Below are 23,720 nucleotides of genomic sequence, written 5' to 3' on the forward strand. Positions count from 1 at the left end.
CACACAAGACTCTTGAAATCCAGGCACAGCTTGCAAGGTCCACTCCTGATTATGTGACAACAATCAAGCATAATTCTAGGTGCTTTCCAAATAAGCTTATTTTACTCTCTGCAATAAGTATTCTAAAAACTGAAAGTTGTTCGGAGCAATATTAGAACATTACTCATAGTACAGCAAGCATTTGTGTCAACACAGCTTTTGTTTTTAAGTGGTTTAAAAGTTGGAAGTATTTTAAAAATGTATTAATTATTAATTGACACTTGCATCCTTAGATTTGAGTCATGACATGAACTAACAAAGTAAAACAAGTCAATCAATCATTTACACAGTTTTGTTTTAGCCAGAGGGACATGCATTACGCAGACTGCAAGCCTAATGGCATCTATAAAGCTTATGGCATATAAAAAAAGTAGAGATTGTACATATGTGCTACAATGATTTTGTGTATACAATGTACTTATGTCTGTATATTAGCCATATAAGGTCATTAACAATATAAATACATCTAATAAATGTTTAAACCTCAGTCACCAAACGTTTTTATATCACTGGTGTAGTGTACATTTCATGTTTTCAAAAAGCTGCTTTAAAGGCTAGGTACCAGCGATATGAAAGTGTCAAACAAATAAATACAGTGTAATTTGAGTTCCTAACTTGTGTTTATTGATAGTCAGAAAACTTGTTATTTTTTACTAATTCAAGGAATAAGGTTTAAAAGACCGTTGGTCCCCCCTCCCCTCCAACGGTGTTGGGAAACTCTAATAGGCGTCTTGCCTGTGACGTAGATGGTGGACAACAACTCTAGAAGTCGCTCTTAATTTAATGCAAAATGACGAAAAGGTGTGTTGTTTTTGGCTGCAAACATTCAATGTACAGTGGGACATCTGTGCACAAATGGCCCAAAGATCCCAAAATATCCAGAAAATGGACTAAATTTGTCAACTTTAAACGGGCACTTTGCAAAGGACCATCCGCTCACTCCGTTATCTGTAGCTCATTTCACTGGCGCTTTTTCAACAATATGGACATGTAAGGACACCAACGAAAGGTGTTCAAGAGCCTCTGTAACATGGAGGTAAACAGGGTAAGGACACTCACTTCGCCTGTTTTAGTTGGTGTTAGTTAACATTAGCTTGACTTGCTAAACTCGGTGGCTCAGATTATACTCGGCTACGTAGCTGCATTACGGAGGTTTATAGTGTCGGATGAATTCGAGTTCGACTTCGATCACATTTACAAGAATAACGGTACCTCTAAATTTGAGTTTAGCTTATTGCTAGGCTATTGTCATGAATAATGTTGGTTATTTAGCTAGCTAGATACTGTCATAACAGTCGGTCATAACGGTGTTTTACCGCGACGTTGTTCAGCTGTTGTCCACCAGTGACGTCACGGTTGCGTTCAAGAATTTCCGTAGCGAGCTCGGGTTTTTACGTCAATTTAATAAAATTGTCAATTAAGCTGCTATTTCCATTTTAAATCATACTTATATATGTCAGTAACTAAAATAATGTGAAATATTCATGGAGGTCCATTAAATGGTGCGTAGCCTTTAAGTCACTGACACCCCATGTATCTGTGTGCAATTTGGACTAACTGTGGGTCATTCATAAATCACATTCTGCCTGCACATTGTCTCACATGGCAAGGAGAAAAAGCTCATTACACTCCAATCACAGTGAACCACAAAAAATGAGGAAAAACACAGAATGCTGTGACACTAAAGCCATTCCATTCAAGCTGCGAGGCTGCTTCTTTCATGTCCAACCTACCATCCCCCCTCCCCCGTTTCTTTACTGATGAGTGCAGCTTATTTCCAGCATTGAGGTCCTCATAAATCATGAAGCCCTGCCTCCCCCCAAAGAACACCTTCATCCTTTAAATATCCCTGCAGTGTGCTCCATACACATTAATCACTTAACCTAAAGCTCCGCGGCATTACACACGCTTAAACTCATCACTGCCAGCATCTCGTGTAGCTGCTAACCTGACCTATGCCAGGTTCATTGTTTTTCTGACGTTCTTTTCCTCCACGACTGAATTTTGTGGTTGATGACAATGTTCTCTAAAGTGTTATGTTCATAATGTGTCCTTATTTGACAGACGTTATGGATCTGATTGGTCATAGCATTTGGGAGCAACATCATTACTTCGTTCAGCTTTTTTAAATGCACCACTCATGGAAACAAATGTTCTATTTTTGTTTCACTGGAAATTACCATGACACTCCAAAGCAGCTGTATAAAAGTTGAGCATGCTCAATGCCAAGTGTGGGCTAGAAGTAGGTCTGTCATAATAAATTACTATATCCATTTATGGTACAATATACAGATATTGCCTTAATAATTTTTTGCTGACCTCACTATTACCCATTGTTTTAACTTGTGTGTTTGTTTACATAAGAATGAACATCAGTAATATTTTAGCCAGTTGTCTATGCTCTCTCTATTCTGGGGCCATTATGTCAATTTACATGTAAAACAGTTGTTTTATTTTAATTATGTTTTATTTATTTAGTATTTTTAAACTTGTCAACAGCTGTATATTTGTTAAAAATCCACTGGTATAAAATGACAATAATATAATTTATCACGTTTTTTTTCTGGGACAATGTACAGACCACAAAAAAGGCTATTGTGTCAGGCCAAGATAGAGGGGTGTTGGGTATCTTCCAGTACCTATGGAATGATTAAAATGGTGTTTGTGATCCATATCTAATCAACCAGCATCAGCAGCTGACCTCACTAACACGTTGATGGCTGAATGTTATCAAATCCACACAGACATGTTCCAGCACCTATTCTTAAACCTTCCCGATTAGAAGCTGTTACTGCAGCAAAAGGAAACAAACTCCCTATTAATGTCCATCATTTCAGAAGAAACTTTAGCATCTTTGTTATGCGCACCCTAATGAATAAAAACAAACCTGAAAAGTATTTTTTTTGCCTGATACTGAATGAGCCCTCTTTGCTTACCGTAGTGAGGTATGATAGCCCAGGCCATGGCTGAAGCATAGATCTCTCCAATCATCCAAAACATACAGAGCCAGCTTAGGTGTTCCCCTCGTTTTTCCCTCGCCAACACCTCCGCAAAATAAGAGAAAACAATGGGTACTGCTCCACCAATCCTATAGCAGATAAACAAAAAGGAAAAAGAAACTCAATGAAAACACAGGTCTGCAGCTGGAATGATTAACTAATAAATTCAAAATCAACATATTCAGCAAAATGTCAAGGGTCCAAAGTGTAACTGCAATGTCTAGGCTCAATAAATTTGATCTTATCTTAGTGTCTTTTATCTTATTTATATTTTAGTTATATCTTCAGGTACTTTAGTCATTCATTGTTAAGAAACAGAGAAACTTAACTATTTTTATTGTGTTTATTCTGTTTATAAATAAACGTTTCAATATATTTACAACTGTAAAACAACAAAACATCACTACTGAAACGTATATGTCGCATACTTTTTTACAAGTCATCTGTATCTAAAATGTTTTCAAAGATACACCAAAAATCTCATCATCCTGAAGACAAGTGCTTTAAACAGAGAAGCCAGTGGCAGTGTGTAGCCATGACAGAAGCTGTGGGACTCAAGACAGCAGCACTGCAGTGGCTATCGATCTGCAAAGAAGTAATGTATTGTCTGTCCGAAAAAGACTATTATCTAAAGCAAAGAGGAGGCGTTTTCACTTAGAACAGAGTTGATAGAAGATCCCTACTGGATCATTTCTCATGACAACATCCAGATACTTTTGTTCAAACAGAAACAGACAATGCTAATTAGCATATCTCTAGGTTAATTACCTATGTGTTGTGTGTGTTTTTATGACTTTATGCTGTCAAATGTCTCATTTAAAATCATCATACTAATTTTCACCACCAGCTAAATTTAAACCAGCTGTCCTTTATGTTTAATGGTTACTGTACCAGCAAAAAAACTGTTATGTCTGTTAATGTACATGATACTTAAGATTTTTTATTCTTTCTCTTATAACAGAATCCTTCTGAGGTGACATCTCATCCAGCCAAAGCTGGGAGTAACAGAGCATAGTTAACCTCACATTCTGGGTGTGTTGGATGGCCCTCTCCCTCCATCACTCAACATGACACTAGCCAACATGGTCATCTGTTAGCTAACATAACAGATTTGAAGCTGTTATACTTCTCCTCCAGTTGTTTTGAGCTATCCCGTCATGTCATACAAGGGGCTATTCAAAAAGAAGGGACTGATTTTACATGTCTCAGAGGAAATACGTTCTGTCTTCACCCTGGAAGCTTGGTAGTGTCATGTGATTTGGAAAGATCTAACTAGTAGGTTGAAATTGCGATTTATTTTCTATAAATGAAGTTATTATAGGAAATTTATAATTCAGGCAATTATTTGTGGGTCTTGTTATGTAAACAAGACCATTTGGTTGCCTTTGATTTGTCTAGCCCTGTTATGTAAGATTTAAAATTTATTAAGGCATTGTTTTTGAAAATGTAGGTTTTAGTTAAAACTGCAGCTTACGCAAATTTAAAATTACAATATTCCAAATTGTGATTTTGATTGTATCAGCAACATGCTATAAATATTTATTAGCTGCTAGTTGTTTACTAATTCAACTGAGGGAAATTCACTAAATTGTATAAAGATGAGGCAAGATCCACTTCCAAAATTCCTACATGAATCAACCACAGATGACTGCTTGTCTCATTTAACAGTGATCATCCCTGCATGCACCAAAAAAAGACACTTTCTCTTACACTTTGCGGAAAATAAGTGCCGCTCCATTAAGATCAAGCTGAAGAGAAGTGTGTGTAATGAAAGGGATATTGAAGAGTGGGTGAGTGTAGAGGGAGCAAAGAAGAAGACTCACCCAAAGCCTGCTATGGTACGACAAAAAAGGAACAAGCCATAGCTTTGCACGAAGGAGGAGAGGAAGGCAAAGAAGCCGTTGATGGACATGCATATGAGTAGACACTGTCGCCGGCCCACCTTGTCCGACATGCCCCCCCAGAAGAAGGCCCCCACCATCATCCCTAGGTACACAATGCTACCTATGGGCCAGGAAGTAAGAAAGGGAGAGAGAGAGGGAGAGAGAGAGAGGAAAAGAGAGAGAGAGAAAAAGGAAAGGAAAAGAGATTATAGAGAGAGTTTATAACCAGAGACAGAAGCTACAGGCGCCGCAGGCAGAGGGGAAGTATACATGAAGAAAAGAAATGATACTCAAGAAGCAGTAGAGCATTGGGAAGTGTGTGTATTTATCTTTCCTTATTCCATTCTTTGTGGACTGCTCAAAAAGCCTTGAAATTACAACAACAATGCAGTTTTAAAATGTCAGAATGTATTACCACATTGCCAACTGAAAATGTTATTTAACCTGATATAAAATGATTGTAGAATAAACACTTATGCCTTTACAAATAGCATCACATTGCAGCTTTTTACACACACCAAATGAACACATCAAAGCCTTATAAATGTCAGTAATATTACAATGATTTCCGCATGATTCATTTTGTAAGGGGCTCTTAAATATTTTACACTAATATCTTTAATACAGCACAAAAGATCTACACACTATTCTGCCAAAATATCTACTCATATTTGTTTTTAAATTTAAAGTTATAGTGATATAATCATTGCTGAGCTACAGAAACCTTGTGAAACATTAGATAAAATACTGCAGATGGCTCACTAAGTCCTCTGGCAACTGTGCATTGCTATAAAACAGAGTTTAAATTAATGTGCAGACCATGTAGAGTTCTCCTTGCTCAGGGACAGAATGAGAATGCCGCAGTGAGTACACAGAGAAAGGTTTCCACAGTCAAACTGCTTCTGTATAGAAGCTAAATATAAGTTGGTTCTGTGATCAGTAGAATTGCAAGTCGACTTCCTGGAAGAATCTAAAAACTATAAAACAGTAAGACAATACAAATACTATCTCAAATTATCTACATGAAATTACAGTTCATTAACATTTACAGCTGATGGAGTTTTCCGAAGTGACAATTTTACTCACATTACAGATGTAGGCAAAAGTAGTGTTAAAAGTCTTGCCCAAGGGTTTTTATTGGTATTACACACAGTGCTTAACAGAGTGGAGGATTGAACCCCAGTCTAGCTCTATAAATGCAATAACGTCCCCCACTAATTTAAACATATACCAACACATGATAAGGAATGGATGTTTAGTGCACTGGCACATCTGATTAGCGTTTTAGTAAAAGCACAGGCTTCACAAGATTCCCAAACTGTCCCAGACAATAAAATCAAGCTTAGTGTCTGAGCTGCAGCTTTCTGTATGACCAAGCATTCACGGTCTGGTGCTGTAGAACAAACACAGTAACTATTAAAAAGCTGCAAACTGTTTTTCTTTCACTGATACAGCACCAATCAGCGCTCAGTGTGTGAAAGTGAGAAGGGAACTGGTGACGTGGAAAAGCCTCGTCTCTTCAGGGGATACACTTTTCATTAAAAACGTTTCACTCTTTCTTGGAAACAAGCCTTTGACGGAACAGCAAGTTTAGGGTGAAATTCTACTGCATTGCACTACTTTCGCTAGCATACTGGAGGACACCGAGAGGACATTAGAGAATAGGTGGATCTGATGTAAAAAGATATATCTAGTTCTTGTCAAACAACAAAAACATATTCAGATCTGAGAATGCAAAACCTAGACATGCAAATGAGCCGAATGATCATTAATTTGATTCAAATTAATAGTGATATAATTATAAAAATGTTACTATATTCTACCAAGTGCATACAGTATCATCTACAATGCATGCAGTTGAACTCAACATGTCCATATGATCTCTTCTAAAATCAAATGTATTAATAAAGAGTTTGTACTTCATTACTACCGTAACTGCGTTGCTGCTGGAACATTTCTCTGAGGACCGAATGGCATTCAGCCATGAGCACATGGCTAAATTCCAACTGACGTTGGACGATTTGTCCTGGATCACATAACCCAAACTCATTCCAAATGTACTGGATAGTACATTGCTCCTGAGAATAGAGTTCTATTTCTTGACAGCTCAATGCCTGGTGGATTGTATGGTATGGTGATCTTAGGCTCATGTGCAGCTACTCGAGGAGATGTTAAAATCTGTGCTTGCATAATTTCAAAGAAGGTTAATAAACCTTGTCCATTTTATCAGCTCCACTGACCATACAGGTGCACTTAGTAGTTTTAAAATTACACATTATAGCCATCTGTTGCTACTTTGTTTAACCCCTTTCACCCAGTGTTTTAATAGTAAGGACCCTGACAGGACCATCAGATTAGGTTTTATTCGGCTGCTTGATTATTGTGGTAGCTGTGTGTTAGTGTGTGTTGTACTGGTATAGTTCACCAACCAAAACATGTTATTGTAGAACCACAAATTACTAGAAACAAACCAACCAGACGCTCATATTTTCACCAATGCTGTAACACAGCTTCTTAATAGCTCCTCAAATTGTCTGTTTAAATATGAGTCTCCAACATAATACAAATGTGATGCAGAGCCAGTGTGTGTGTGTTCACATTTCACCCATTTATGGCGGCTTAGTGGTTAGCATGTTCGCCCTTTCAGCACTGGAATCTTGGGTTCAAGTCCCATCTGGGTGGAGTTTCCATGTTCTCCCCGTGTCTGCATGGGTTTCCTCCCACAGTCCAAAAACATGGAGGGTAGGTGAATTGGCTTCTCTAATAAATGTCCTGGTGAATGAGTGTGAATGAATGTCTGTATGTGTGAGTGATAGTGTGTGAGCCCAGATATGGATTGGACGGTTGTTCCTGGTCAAGAGTACGCTGTGCGCGTTTGGCTCCCGCTTCTCGCCAGTGTGTGGATTGAGTGTTCTGAGCGTTCTGAGCAGTGTGGATTGTAAAGCGTCCCTGGGTCTCTAGAAAGGCGCTATATAAGTGTAACGATAGATTGATAGATAGACACTCTGCCTGTCAAAAGTTTCAGAACATCTGTAGTTTTAACAAAGTTTTATAAAAAGTTAAAGTAACTTAACTTTTGTGATTTTGTGACATTTTACAAAAGAAACTTGTTGGTTCATTGTTTTACATGGGTTGCATGGGTGTACTCTTATCCAGCTCAGTTCTCACACATGAAATAAAATAAAGTCGTGTAAAAAGATTCCAGATTTTAGTTCACTACACTCTAACAATCAATGTAGCACAAAGGGTTCATTGAGCGATGCCATAGAAGAACCACGTTTGGTTCCATAAAGAGCCATGTTTGTTTAAGAGATTTGTGAGTGTTAAAAATCTACCATTTGATCTTAAGGTTCTTTACCCATTTAAAAGTATTAGCAAAATGGTTCATTATAGAACCAAAAGTGGTTCTTTTGTGGTATCACTCAAAAAACCTTTGGTAGCACATTCATTTTTAAGAGTGTAGTGCACTAAAATCCTGAATATTTTATTGGATTTCACACTAATGGTTTTAATCCTATTTAGGAAATTATAGCCTGCATCTCTATATGTCCACTTTAAAAATCAGATAACTGTCAACTCTCCTTAAGTGATGTCTGTTTAAACAGATTGAAGAGCTGCTGAGGAGTGCTTGGGGAAATGTGAAGAGACCAGACCATGTCATGCTGTGGAATGGTAGAGGGCACTGGAGTTCGCTGGTAAATGCCAAGCAGGGGTTCTGGTGAGATAAACTGTGACACTTAAGGAGGTAGGGCAGTACAGATGCTTGTAGGGGACACGCTTTCACAAAGCAACTGCGTCTTCCCAGCAGGGCCTGCAGGGTCATATCGTCAACTCCACATCTCTGAAAATCACATGGGGAGAACTATATGGATAGCAACAGTTCTAAAGATAGACGCTAATTAAAAGAAGCAAACAATAGCTCACAACAAGAAATGTACTTGTGCATACAGGGACACAAAAACAAACAGGATTCACTAAGATCAACTTTATGGAGAACAACTGTTCCATAAAAGTCCATCACTGACATTTGTAGCTTATCACAGACACTAAAAATAATGCGTTGGCTTTATGAAAGAAAAAAGACTTGTCTGAAATACAGAAAACCTGAATAAATGAAAAGAGAGAAGACGTAATTTTTTTGCTCAGTCAGATCCTCAGAGAGTGCAGAGGAAATGTTCAAGCTGCATCGCAGTCTATTTTTTTTATTTCACGCTTTGATGCTCTGACTGGGAGAAGGAGCTGGAGGAAGTGTTTTACAAGAGCTGTGCATTATTCATATTTTTACTTCAAAACAATTTCTAATTTGGTAAAGACAGGTGAATAAGGTGAAGCATTAATACTATCTGTTTAGTTTACTTTATTCACCTCCACTGGGAGTGTGGCTTTGTGTTTGATAGATTCTCTAGTATACAGTGACAAAAATGTACCAGTGGACTTTGTAGCTTGCCTCAATATGAGATTGTTGTAAGAATCAATTTGTAGACGCTTTGCATTTGTTCTTTTGTTTGTTTTTTTACTTTTATTTATTTAACGTCATCCAGTGAAAGTCACTTATTCCACTGCCAGTTATTTATATTTATATTTATTATTTTTTTAAATAATACTTGACACAAAAAAATGACCAATAGTATAAGATAAGAAATAGGCTGAATAGCCTTGTAATAAAAATAATACTCTAACAACAATCTCATGATTAGTAATATCCAATAATCAGTATTGATTCGATTTCAGATGTTTTGACCTAGTAAGATATAATTGCGCATGGGGAATTCATTGCAAAGATCATGGAGCAGCTGGTGTACTGGTGCACACACACACACATACACATACACACAGGCACACACACACACAAAGGAGTCGTGCAGGAGCTGAAATCTCTGCAGTGGTGTGATTTCACTGCAGTTTAGCCACGCTTAGCTGCCTCTGGTCTATACAGCACAACTGTGCAGCCAGAGAGAGAGAGAGAGAAAGATGTAGATGATAAAGAAAGTGTAGAAAGAAAAAAGCCTTCTGGCTCTGTGTCAGCATTAATGGAATAGGCAACACAACTGCCTTCAAGCACAGTCCATTATCCTAATGGTATGATGCAGCACATTTCTTTTTTGCTTTGGCTGATTTGCCTGTAGTGGTTCAAGTTAATGTTAATTTCTTAATTTAGCAAAGAAGGCCTTGAATAATGAAAAGGTTCTGAAGGTGGAAGTGAAATAAGGTTGAGAGTGTGTGTACATTGAGAAGAACAGAGTCACGACTTCCTGCAGCAGTAAAACAATGCATAAAAGGAGCTGAATGGGATTTTCTTGTTACTTTCATGCCCTATTATCAAAGCCTCTCCCTCTCTCCCTCCCTCTGCTCAATCCTTGCTAAATGCAATTCTCTATTCAATTATAGGATGAGACACTAATAAATGAATAGATACATTTTATAAAATAAAATAAAATAAAATAAAACTTAAAAAATATTTCTTAACTGACCCGAAGGCTGCACTCGTCTTCCTGGATTTGTTCCAATATTTATATAACCTGAATATTTAATAGACAATTTAACTGTCTGTGTCTCAAAGACCAAACAGTTCCCTGAACTTTTCCAGAGGATTTAAAATTGGTCGTCTATAATTCTATCAGAAGAAAATGTATTTTCCTAACAACTAAATCAAGAGGATTTTGTGGAAGCGTTGTTGTCTGTCTCCATGATCATGACTTGTGTGCTGTTAACCATTCCTTGACCTGGATGTATATTTCGGAGCCTTGTCTCATTGGAAAATGCTGCCAAAACCAAGATTTTCTGCAGTGTGCCCGACATTTTCCTCCAGAATCTTAATATAGTCCTCTTTTTGTCATGATACCATTATTTTACCTAGCCCACTGGCTAGAAACAAACATACAACAACCAAACATAGTTACATTCCCAGCCTCGTGCCTAATTGAGGGTCTGAAGATCTGAAGATTGTCACAAAAGGAATGTTTCCACAACCCCAGTGGAGACGTGAGTAAAAATATTTATTGCCTTATCTGCATTATCCTCTTGTTCTATCCAAATTCCTCCTACTGGACATAAATTAGCTTTTAGCATTGAAGGTTTGGGTGAGATCTCGTTAGTGTGCCAATTCAATTTCATAATTCAATCAGCATTTTAGTCACCAATCCTATACAAATGCTCTCTCTCTCTCTCTCTCTCTCTCTCTCTCTCTCTCTCTCTCTCTCTCTCTCTCTCTCTCTCTCTGTGTGCCTCTTACCATTAGGTTACCCTTGATGTCCTTGCCCCAATATAAGACAATTCCTGCACTAACACGATTATTGCTAGAACTAAAACCAGGAGAGACAGTATAGCATTTCCTGCAAATTCTAAGATATTTAACAAAATGAGTGAAAGTGTTTAAATATTTTAATTCAAACTAAAAAAGTGCTATACCATGCGGACATTTGCATGTTTTTGCATCTCTCTTCAATCATGAATGTTTCCTATACATTATATATACCTGTGTATGAACTGCAAATGTGTGTGTGTGAAAAGGATATAGAAAGAGAGAACATGACAGAGAGAGATAGGGTACAGGGAGAGCTGGAGAAGGGACAGAGTGAGGGAGGGAGGGAGGGAGGGATGACGAAGAGTCCTGTCCCAGACCTGGTGTTACAGAGTTCCATTGTTAGAATGCTGATCAGGGGCTGCAGAAATTACAGAGAACTGTCTTCTCTGAAGTAACATCCACTGTATCAATATAAGACTAAGCAAGCACACACACACACACACACACACACACACACACACACACAATCCAGTAGTATGAATCCAGATGTGGTAATTCTAGGAGGCTTTATGGCACTTTTTGACAATGTTTTGCCAATTCTTACTTTAAGTCCTGAACATCTTGGCAAAAACTTCTACAAAAATTATACAAGCTGTGTGTGCAATTAAACACACTAAATATGGGATTTGTTTATGTCAACTTCTCTTGAGTGCATTATTAATTATTAATTATTTCCTCCAAATGCTCTGTTAGTTTTACAAATCTCCCATCATCGAGAGCAAAATAACGTTACGGAGGAAGGGCGGACAAATTGATCACATTTCAGGCAGAATTCTTGCTTCTTTTGGGTGAGGACCTGAAAAGCCCCACTCATCTGATGAACATCTCCCATCTCAAAGGCCAGGCTGCGGTGGTGGTCATGGGTGGCCACGTGCGATTATGCCTTAAAAGCCACTGACAGCGGAAGGACAAAGGGAGAGAGGGAGCATGAAAGAGAAGGAAGCAGAGCGTGCCACACGATGCCCAGAGGGCTCTCCCCACACAGACAAGGACAGGGAGCAAGGCAAGAGAGTGAGGGAGGGAGGGAGGCAGGGGGGGAGAGAGAGAGAGAGAGAGAGAGAGAGAGAGAGAGAGAGAGAGAGAGAGAGAGACCCAGAGTTGATTAATCAATCAATTGTTAAGGTAGTTTGAATGATGATGACCTAATGGTCACACAAGAAAGTCTGTAAATAACTTAATACCAAACTCTTATTTCCTTGATGTCATACACTGAGCACTGAAAAAACACTCCCAAGTTTCTATTTTATTATTTTCTATTGTGTGGATCTTTCTTAGGAATGGGCAGCTAGAAATTCTCCGGAATAACGTAAAATAAAGCTGCATTACATTACATTTCATTGGAGGCAAAGAGAGCTCTTGCCTTCTCCTTTAACAATGGCACTTTGGAGGTGGTGTGTGTGTTTTTTTTTTTACATTGATGTACATTGATTAATATACAGTTGAATTGAGCTTCTAAGCCCAGTGCTACAGCATACAAATGCAGTATGCAAATATAAGACATGTACATCAGCTGGTAGTGTAGCATCAAGGCAAATTAATCTACAGCATACATTTAGGATTGAGGAAATCTGTGATAACATGATCATTTAGCATCGTTTATAATTATCATACTGGATGTTCATTAGTTTTAAGGGGTATTAATCAAATGTATCTAGCAATGTTTATTATTATGGACAAGCATTGATTTTTTTAACTGTATAAAGCAGCAATTCTATATATAAAGTAAAAAAAAAACCATACATTTAAATAATATAATATTCCAAAGTATCTGACCCAATTGAGGTGGCCTATTTCAGACAAAATGAACTAAGGAGTTCCCACACTTCATTGTACAAAGACTGCTTTAGCGCATTAGCCTGTTTTATATGACTTATGTACTGATGATTCTGAATTCAGGTGCAGTGGGGAGTTTCTGGGAGCAGAGCTTTTAGAGCTGGATAAGCGGTTACAGATAATGAATGAATGAATGAATATCTGAATATCAAAATTACATTACCAACTTAATGTACGAATATCTGAATAGCCAAATATTCAGGACCAGCCCAACAGCATATTAACTTCTTTTATATTGCAGTGTAGACACTTGTGTGCCAAATACCACTCAGCCCACGGCAGCTTTCATGGCACAGTGTACAAACCCCATTTTCAAAAACAGTTAGTCAAGTCATTTCAAGTCATTTAAACCCTAGATATAATCAGAAATAATACAAAGACAAAATTCTAAATGTTGAAACTGCAAACGTTTATTGTTTCTAGAAACATACTGTCCATTTTTATTTGATGCCAGCAACAGTTTCTCAGTTTCAAAATTTGAAATACTGTCTTTGTATGATTTTCAGTTAAATATAAGGTTTAATGACTGTGCATCATTGCATTCTGTTTTTATTTACATTTGGTCCAGGCTTGGTACCGGAAAGTTGCTGGTTCAATCCCCAAGACCGGCAAGAACATCCACGACTGATGTGCCCTTGAGCAAGTCAACAACTGCTCCCCAGGCACCGGGGATGGCTGCCCCCAGCTCTGGGTGTGTGTTCCCAGCCGCTAGTGCACTAGTGGGCCACAGATGGGTTAAATGTGGAAGACATGTTTCGTTGTACGTTGTACAATGACAAATAATTGCACGTTATCATTATCACTATCATTCTCGTTAACTTAGTAACCAATGACAATATGTCAATTTGATGCAGATCTTACCTAGCCAGCCGGAGCTTGAATCAGGAACACACATGTCTGTCTCAGCACTGGGTAAGACAAAGCCCACCACAAAAACTTCCACTCCGTCTGACATGAGTGCCAGTCCCAGCGTGAAGAAGAGCTGCCACTGAAACCTCCCGTGCCCACATTCCTGGATGATCAGCTCATACTGCTGTGCCAGCTCCTCTTCATCTGCCTGCCTTTCACTCTCAAGCTCCCTTCTGTCCTTCAGGCCGTCTGCCATGGGCCGCCCCAGAGCCACCTGCCCATCCCCAGGCTTGGTGTCTGAAGGGATCCCCTGGTATTCTCCCTCATAGATCTCATCCTCATCATCATGGCCTTCAGTTGCATCACTTGAGCCTTCTTCATCATTAGCATGTTCACCTTCATAGTTCCCCTCTGGCTGGCTATAATAATCTCCATCATCTTCATCTTGGAAGCGATGGTAGGCCCGACTATGAGAATACTCATCCGAGGCCCGGTCCACTACCTTGTTGACCTTCTTGGCAGCCTGCCTTTTGGCTTCTTTGGCGATGTCCTTGGCTCCTTTTATCAGGGACATCCGGTCCCGTTGGTCTGCGTCATCCATGGCGAGAGGATGTACTTGGTCAGAGGGGAGGGAGACTTCTACAGTTGTCACAGAAGAAGAGCCTCAAACTGTCTGGCTCTCATTGGATAAGCCTAGGAGAAAGAAGATTTGAGGTTAATTAAGATACTGTGCTGGGTTTGGTTTTGATTTTTAAGCTTACCGTGCAATCACACATATGTAGCATCAAGTGTCCTAAACCATTCAATTGGTGACTTTTGTACATAAAGACAGTGCTAGGCAATTATGGATGTCATTGCCTAAAATGCGCGTAAAGGGACAAGTTTATACACAGTCATGCTCTGCCCACAGCAGACTGCAGGATTTGATCAAGCAGGAACAGCATGCTGTAGCATTCATAAATGTATCTTGATAAGATGAGGCAGTAATGTAACATGCTGAGAGATACAGCATATTTTCAGATAAACAAATAATAATGTACATGTATTAATTTTATATTTTTTAATAATTCTTGTGCACAGCTGTCATCACTTGTTCGGAATTTGTATGCTTTAACAGTGGAAATGAAAACTATAATTCACATGAAATTTCAAATTTCCCTATGCATGGGAAGCTAAATCATGCACTCTTCTCTCGCTTCTTTGCACTGCAGCTCTTGACTAGTTTTCTTTTCATGTCTCATTTTAAACACCAGCAGTGACATTTGCTCTGTTTACGCCTCTGTGTTTATGCCTCCAGAATATAACAATGTTGAGAGGGTGGTTATAACCTGCTTAAGGTACCAAATCAATTTACTTAGTCTGTACCAGAACAAAGGCTACAAACTAGGCTTCCATAACAGACTGGCTACTCTGGATTACAAATATAAGTAAATGTTAATATTCTCAATTCAAATTTTAATAATGCTCCAATGTGTACTGCTATTTAAAGTGTAAAGGGCTTTGCATAATTGTACTTTTGTTCATAAATAGGTCTACTAATTAATTCAACCATATTAAACATGTTTGTAAGGATTTAGTTTTTTCTAAGAAATTTCTTAGCTCATAAAATGGTGAAAAACCCTGACATCCACAGTGGAAACTGTAGGTAAAACACTTCCTGGTGATGTAAAGTTTTTGTTTAAAAATCAGGTTAATAATGTTACAAATTAATTTTCAACGGCCTTGCCATAGATAGAGATATTTTATGAATGCTTCTGGCTCAGGTACCTGAAAGTCTATGGGATTTTGTGAATGAAATACATAAGAACAGATAGAAAGTCAAGCAGCTTAAGCACAAACAGATACCCTCCATCAGACTGTCCATTCGCAACCTTACAGTGTGTGAGGAATTATAAATAGTATAATTAGTGATTAATAGCTAGCAGTATAATAACCACTAGACCCTCTATCTCACGGAGGCTCTGTGTGCCCTTCTCGTCTGTGAGCTGCACAGTGTGGAGGTCTAATGAAAGCTGAAGCACTGTCAGGAGAGCTCTCACTGCCTCCCATCACTGACTGAATATTGGACCCCATAACATTATCTTACTATGCACTGTCACACTGCCCACTGCAAGGTGACTTTCTGTATTCAATTCTCGTACAGATAAAAAATTAATTTAAACTGTCCATCTTTTAAAAATGTCTGCATTGCATTAAGCTCCCAGTTCCATTAGCAATATGATATAACACAGAGGTGTTCAAATATTTGCCTTTTTGCGAATGCAACATTTTTAAATCAACATGGGCATGTTTCGCAAAAGATAATTAAACCACAACCAGTGTCTCAGATGGTGATACACCAGACACAGTTTAGCCCAAGACTAGGCTTAAGATATGACTGTGAAAATGGTACTCTATACAATTTGCATACAACACCCTGTGCTTATTGTTTTCAGTATTAGCTTACACTCTTCTCTGCTAAACTAGCAGATTTTAGACTCAAAACCTCAACCGTAACTGACCCACAATTTGTGTGAGACAAAGACTTCAGCCAGAGAATAAAAACCCCAAATACTTGCTATTCAGACAAGCCAGCCCTTTCAAAATGTTTCGTCTTGTACTTTTAAATACTGCGTTCACTACATGTAGTGATTCAGTGCTGTCCATCAGACTGAATGATTTTCTATAATGAAATGTTCCTTATTTGGAGCTCTATTTAAACCTGACATTAGGGGTGGGCGATATGGCCCTAAAGCAATATCACAAAATTTCAGGCTATTTTGGCGCTAACGACATATTTGGCGATACAACAAAACACTGCAAAATACATTTATTCATTTCAAGAACAGACTATTGCATCAGAATAAATGTTATATTAATATAACTTACATTCAATTTAGCATATTTAATATAAATAGTAATATTAAAGCGTGGGTTTCCTCCGGGTGCTCCGGTTTCCTCCCACAGTCCAAAAACACATGTCGGTAGGTGGATTGGCGACTCAAAATTGTCAGGTGTGAGTGAATGTGTGAGTAAGTGTGTGTTGCCCTGTGAAGGACTGGTGACCCCTCCAGGGTGTATTCCCGACTTGCGCCCATGATTCCAGGTAGGCTCTGGACCCACCACAACCCTGAACTGGATAAGCAGTTACAGATAATGAATGAATGAATGCATGAATGAATGAATAATATTAAAGTCTTCTTTCATTTCTAACATAATACAGTGTTAGTGTTTGCTCCCACTTCTTTGGAGCAAAGCCCTCCACCTCACAGCCACTTTTCACCATACTTTACCGTGCTGGATATAATAATGGATATATTAGTTTTATACCATGCAGTACTTGCAGTTAATAACAAGTCTAAACCTATCTAATGAACCACTATTTAATTCACACTTTGAACCCAGAAACTCCAGACTTACTGGTACTTGAGATCCAGACTCAACATAGACGTAGATCAAACCTGTAGTTTTCTAAAAATGTTGGCAAAGTAACTAAAATATATGGTTGTGCACCTCAGACATTACAAAGCCAAAGCCATTAAAGTATTGCTTAAGAAGCAGGAAGAAATACTGTATTCATTCATTTGAGTCAGATGTCCATGTGAGTAGGGAGTTATTTTTCCAAACGAAGCCAGTCTGGACACCTTGTCATAATTTTAAGAGTGCTAGGTCAAATAACAGTCTGTTCTGGGAACTGGAACAATTTGTCATCACATTTTTCTAGATCAAAAAACTCTCTGCACAATTGGACATGAAGAGTTATAAAAGGAATACCTCTGGAATAGCAATAGGGTATGCGATGTGGTCTACAAAAAGGAATGTGATACTCTGATCCATAAGGTGATATCCTGCAACAAAATTAAATTAAACAAAGACAAGAGCAACACTATAATCTGTATAAATTTGAAGCACCTGTAAAATGCCATAGTTACATGGTTTACCCAGATACACAGACTTAACCATCAGTTAATAAGAATGCACCCAACACTAAGATTCATAGTCTTTCCTCTACATAATGCACTGTTGGCCTTAACAGACTGTGATGGGATCAAAAGAGCCCAGCAGCCAGCTTCACTTTCATTGTGTTTGTATGCCGGTGGGGCACTGAGTGGTCAGGCGGGGGAGCGATCCATTATCTGGCCGGCTGGATGGATGTGGACCAGCTGTCTGTCAGCGAGGCAGTGAGGCAGAGCTCCGCTCTCTTTCTGACAGCCACAGTGAGACTCGCCACTAGGACCTACAATGAAAAAAAACGGCACAACCCCGCCTTCACCTGACCAGTGCTGGGGGCAGGAGGTCAAGAGTGAGTCAAGCTGCAGTGGACAGAGCAGGCTTGCTCTATATTGGAGAGCTAATTTGCTGCTCTGTTGACTCCTAATCAAAGTGGCACAATTTGGCAGAAGTATCATATTATGATTCTACTAATTGATATTCTTTTGCAATAGCTTATCGTTGACATGACACAGCTAAAACAGGCTTGCATTATTGTGAAAATATATATTTACCTATGGTTGATCCAGTATCATTCCAATCTTTGCAGATGTACATACACATTAAATAAGTATATTTGGTCTGGTAATATTTCAGCTTCTTTTTAAGGTTGCAAATAAATGATTAAATAATGAATTGTAGTTTTGGTACCAAGTTATACAGTAAAGTAAAGCTATGTAATATTTATATGTCCACATGTAATATATAACTTAATGTAGATCATGGTTCTTCATTAAAGTCCAAGCTTACTGTAGTACCTGCTGTTTAAACACATAAAGGATTCAGAGGGATACTGATTGTACTACAGAAAATAGCTGCTGTGTACAGGGTTTTATAACACTGTGGTTAGTTTTCCAGTAAATATTAACCATACAAACCAATAGCAGCTTTTGCAAGTTTTCTAATCCTAAAGAAGCAAGCAGGTTAACTTAAAGTGTACAGTTTAGGTGTGATCACTCACATGAGGACTGAAAAAAATAGGCCTTGAACTCTTGATAGCCTCTGTCTGGATGATCTATGGTGTTTCTGTTCCCGCTGGTCTCCTAAGTGCATAAAAAAACACCAGGTCATGATCTGTGTGCGTGAATGTTTTAGCATCTATGGCAGACTAAATAATGGGATTGCTTTACGATGGGATTTTTGTCTACTGATGTTGCAATCAATGAATGTGGCTTATAAAATAGATAAAATAGGAAATATTAACATGCATCTCCATTTTTGTCGATTGTTAGTTTACTACCTCATTATACATCGTACAAGTTCCATGGTGAATGGACCAATAGAGATGCTTCCAAATTACTTGTAACAAATTTTATTTACATTGACTTCCATTGAAAGTTAAGAAGGGCTTTTTAATCCTTCTCATGTAAAGTTACTATTTTGGAGATTCATGTTTTTCATTGGACAGTGATGATATATTTATATGAGTTTATTCAAGTACAAATATCATAAGAGAAGAATAGATACTTCACTACTGGTCTGTGAAAGGCATGACATACATTTGATCAAATGAATGTCACTAAGCTGACTATCACATACAGTAGATTGTCTACAGTCGTGCCTGTTGAGAGCATACTGTGAAAAATGTTAATGAAAATGTATATGATCTAAACGTTGCTGCAATTTAAGGTTGTCATAATATTGGGTCATTACTCTCTTAGATCTTTTCTTCATATGTATGCATGTGTCAGTCCTGACTTTGACAGACACATCTGCACAACCAGCAGGAAAACCAAAAAAGAAGAAAGTGGGTGGGAGATGGTTTCTTTCATTAGTGTCAGACAGTAGGAATCAGCCAAGTCCAATCTCCTAATGGTTGGAGGCGGACATAATCACATCAAAACGGAAAGCGAATAACCTCAGCTATAAGGAGAAGGCTAGGACATCTCACGGTAAAAGATTGCATCAGGCACTGATGCTATTACTGAGAAAGGGAGAGGAGGAGGAGGAGAGAGGGAGAGAGAGAGAGATAGACAGAGAGAGAGACCCACAGACAAGAAGGAAGACAGAACAAATAAAAGGACAGTCAGAGATATGTGTGGGATAACCAGTACACTACAGCCACTGCTTGTCATGAATTAATTTGCATTATTTAGGCACATTTTTAATTGACCTAACTAACCTGGACGTTTTATTTTATTAAGGTTTCGTCACACTCCATTTTGCTAAAAAGCAGTCCTTTTCCGTTTCAACTTGCTCACTCTAGTCTTACCATTTCCTCATTTTAATTCCTTCTACCCCTGAACTCTCTCACAGTGTATCATAATGTGGCACCCTGCCATACACCACCACACACTAAAACAAAAAAGGCTCAGATTATATCGGGCTTGTCGCTCTCAATTACACTACAGCCCGGTGCTCTGCTCTCCTGATGATTCAATAAAGACGCTCCTCAATGGGCAGACTGGGCGCTAGGCTCGGAACCTGACCCCCCATACAATGCAACCCAAGCAACAGGGGGCAACACTGCAGATTTCACTGCAGTTCCCGAACCAGGCAGTGGACATATGTTCACACATGCATGCCAGCTATAGACCACTGAGATGATCCGTCCACTCACTGCTTCGGCTACACATGCCCAGGCAGTGGGAGAGGATACAGGCATAGTGTCCGGGCAAGTGAGAGCGCATACAGACACAATGCTGGGAGTGGGAGAGAACACAGACACAGATCTGGACAGTGGAAAATGATACGGACAAAGGGCTGGGCATTGGGAGAGGACACAGGCAGAGGGACGGGCAGAGTGAGGGGACGTAAACACAGAGCTGGACACAGAGAGGAAATGCACACTGGGACAGGTCTTCTTGCATCCTGATACACCGTGAAAGATAGGATAAAATAATCATATGATATGATTTTAAAAAACTTATAATATCATAATTTTGAGACAAAATATTCCAGATGAACCCAATTATTTTACACAAACAAATGTTCTGCATTACAATAGGAAAAGTGTAAATCGGATGTATTTTATCAGTTGGGTCAAGGCACATTAAACTGTACTTTACCACTATTATCACCTTGATTTTCTTTATGTCAGCCAACATAAATATTTCAGCATAACTGAGCAGTGAGAACACTAAAAGAGCCTAAACATATCAGAGACCACACACTCAGGCACCAATCTTAGGGGACGGAACCATAATCACATTGGTCCCATGCTCTGAAAGGAGTACAGACAAGTAATAAAATTACAGCATACTGACTCACCTTCTACAATTGCTGTTATTCAAAAAAATAAATAATTTAGATCCAAATTGGCCATTTCAGACATTCTCTAATGAGGGTGAGTCACGAAGGCACGCTGATGTATGTGAACTTTCTAAAAGTCTCTGTAATGCGGCAGTGCTGATAAAGCGTTTGTCTCAATGATACAACCTTGAGGCAGAGTCCTTTGTGATTTAAGTGGTGATTAAGATTCAAAATTTAGAAAAGAGGGGGAACCATATATCTTTAAAGTACATTTTCTTAGTTTTGGGGGGTTTTGGGACAGCAGTGTGCTGTGAGCACAAGCAAGGGTTTCAACTAATTGATTAATCAGCAGGAAATCATTGAAAAACGCCAAAATTTGTCCCTGATATACTGAAAAGTGTATCTGACTTAAAACTTCTGAGGATTTTATCCTTTATCATGATACTGTAAGAACCTACAGCTCAACACACAGTGTATTTCTCTGAAAAACAAGTAAAGAAAGGAGTGACTTTGTAATTGAAAGATACAATATCTGTAAACGTTTTAATTCAGAAAGAAAATGAAATAGGCAAAATTAAAACTTCAAATGTGTGGTGTCATTTGTAGCATTTCTTTAGTACACTTCATAGAAACGTAAGAAACACAATTACCAAGATCAGTGTTGAACAGCTACAGGGGAGATTACAGCAGACAGCCGTTAAATTTGAAGAATAATGTAACCTCCACTCCCTCATAATGGGAACTAAAAGTCCTTCAGTATGTTCATGGTTGAATACACACATTTGTGAAGAGATTTTTAAAAGTAGTGATTATTCACTCATTTTCTAATATATCCTCTCAAAAGCACTACACATCCATATTTTCAGACAAAAATGGAATTGCCAACGTTCATCAACTCACTCTTCTGTTTCCCAGAGCATCACACACCGAAGAAAGAAGTGTTCTCACAGGACGATGTTTCAAATCAAACATTGTTCCATATTTTCTAAAACAAAGTGCCTCTCTGTCCCTAATCCTTTCTTTCTCCTCTCATTTCCTCTTGCTAACTCTCTCCTACACCTTCTCTCCCTACACCTTCACCTTTTCTTTCTTGTTCTCAGGTCTGCTGTCCCCCTCTTCTCTATTTTTCTCTGCTTTCCTATCGCTCACTCTTTTCGCCTTAAGCAGCTCCTCTGTCCCTGCTCTCTTGCTGTTTCTTCCCTCACTTTATGTCATCTCTCTCTCTCCCTCTCTCTCTCTCTCTCTCTCTGCAGAGTGCTGTAATCGCTGGCGGCAGAATGTAGTCACTGGTCGATTCAACTCATGTCAGAGAATTTTCAGTGAAGAGATGGGACTTTTTAAGATACCTGGTTTTCATTAGAAGAGCCATTTAAAGAGCCCATTTTGTACTTTATTGGCAGTGTATTGTGGTCCTGAGGCCCTTTTATGACATTTGCATGAATGTGTCAATAAATACAGTCGTAATTCATGTTTATCTGATCATTTTTCAATCTCTAATAGAGTAATTATTTTTACTCCTGTGCTTTTAACAACGATACGTGTAGGTGGCCTCTGTTCTGATAGGCTGGCAGTATTAAAAAAGCAATGTAGTCAGAAAACTGTCCTTGTAACTTCAGGGCGAAGGGGCTGAGACTGCTGTTGGCTTTAAAGGCTGATGTATAGAACTGACTTGGTTTGTAGACCACAAATTAAGATGTGAAATTGGAATATTCCTCAGTGGTTAATACAATGTTCTATCTGCCTTTGAAACTTTACAGTTAACGTATTAAATTCTAATTTATGAGCGTGTAAATCCGTACCACTTTATCAGGTGAGCTGTGACTCCAGACCGAGTTAATAGATTTATACAGTGGTCGGTTACATTGACCGTTAGTCAGTTTAATTTCAAAATGTACCAATGTGAAAAACCAACAGGTTTATATTAAAACACTTTTTTTGGTCTGTAAAACTAAGACCAACTTATATTGAGTTTAGTGGTTGTCATTTTATATCATTTTTACACAGATGAACTTCATTAATGTCGTATTCGTAATTCGTAATAACAACGTTGCCTCAGTTTCCCGCCTTTGAACACTAACCACAAGAATAAAAACGTGGTTAATAAAGGCGTCACTTACATTTTAATGAGATGTCGGTGCTCGTACTCCATGGCTGTGAAGCAGCTGCCCGCGTCCAAAGAATGAATATTTATGCTACAAATTTACTTCAGAGAGAAATCCCCTAGCAGCGAAGAGCCGGTGGTAAAGTGATTTCTCCCAGAGCTGTACAGCGCTATCTGCAGTACTCCAGGAGAGAGAGAGAGAGAGAGAGAGAGAGAGAGAGAGAGAGCTATGTAGGGGCGGGGGGTGCGTAGAAGAAGCGTAGTAAGAGCAGTCAAAATGGGTGTAAGAGAGGCGCGGAAACGATACAATAACAGATACGGATGGAGGACAGTGTATCGAAAATGACTGAGAGAGAGAGAGAGAGAGAGAGAGAGAGAGAGAGAGAGAGAGGGCGAGGTAAGAAAAAAATAACCGTTATTTCAGGTTGGAGTTTATTTCTACAGACATCCAGTGAGGAGTGAAAAAATTGAAAACAACACTTTGTCAGTCATTTCCAAATGTTTCACATTCAACTTTTGAACAAAGCTGAGGTTACATTCTGAGGAAATTT

General features: G+C 38.7%; 1 protein-coding gene across 3 annotated transcripts in view; it reads right to left on the reverse strand.

Moving 5' to 3' along the window:
- LOC136678203 (synaptic vesicle glycoprotein 2C-like) overlaps positions 1 to 23,320 on the reverse strand; it is a 40,254-nt gene extending 16,934 nt beyond the window's left edge. The window contains exons 1-6 of one of the 3 annotated variants that reach the window (XM_066656156.1): positions 23,186 to 23,320; positions 18,838 to 18,919; positions 17,661 to 17,734; positions 13,920 to 14,600; positions 4,862 to 5,042; positions 2,976 to 3,127 (exon numbers count right to left, since the gene is read on the reverse strand). In XM_066656156.1, the coding sequence (XP_066512253.1) occupies positions 2,976 to 3,127; positions 4,862 to 5,042; positions 13,920 to 14,508 (922 nt within the window). In that variant the 5' untranslated portion in view covers positions 14,509 to 14,600; positions 17,661 to 17,734; positions 18,838 to 18,919; positions 23,186 to 23,320. The remainder of the gene's footprint in view (positions 1 to 2,975; positions 3,128 to 4,861; positions 5,043 to 13,919; positions 14,601 to 17,660; positions 17,735 to 18,837; positions 18,920 to 23,185) is intronic. The other 2 variants (XM_066656154.1, XM_066656155.1) reach the window with 2 other exon arrangements.
- Positions 23,321 to 23,720: the final 400 nt, after the last annotated feature.

The sequence above is a fragment of the Hoplias malabaricus genome, chromosome Y (assembly GCF_029633855.1).
Source record: "Hoplias malabaricus isolate fHopMal1 chromosome Y, fHopMal1.hap1, whole genome shotgun sequence".
Classification (NCBI taxonomy): Eukaryota; Metazoa; Chordata; class Actinopteri; order Characiformes; family Erythrinidae; genus Hoplias; species Hoplias malabaricus.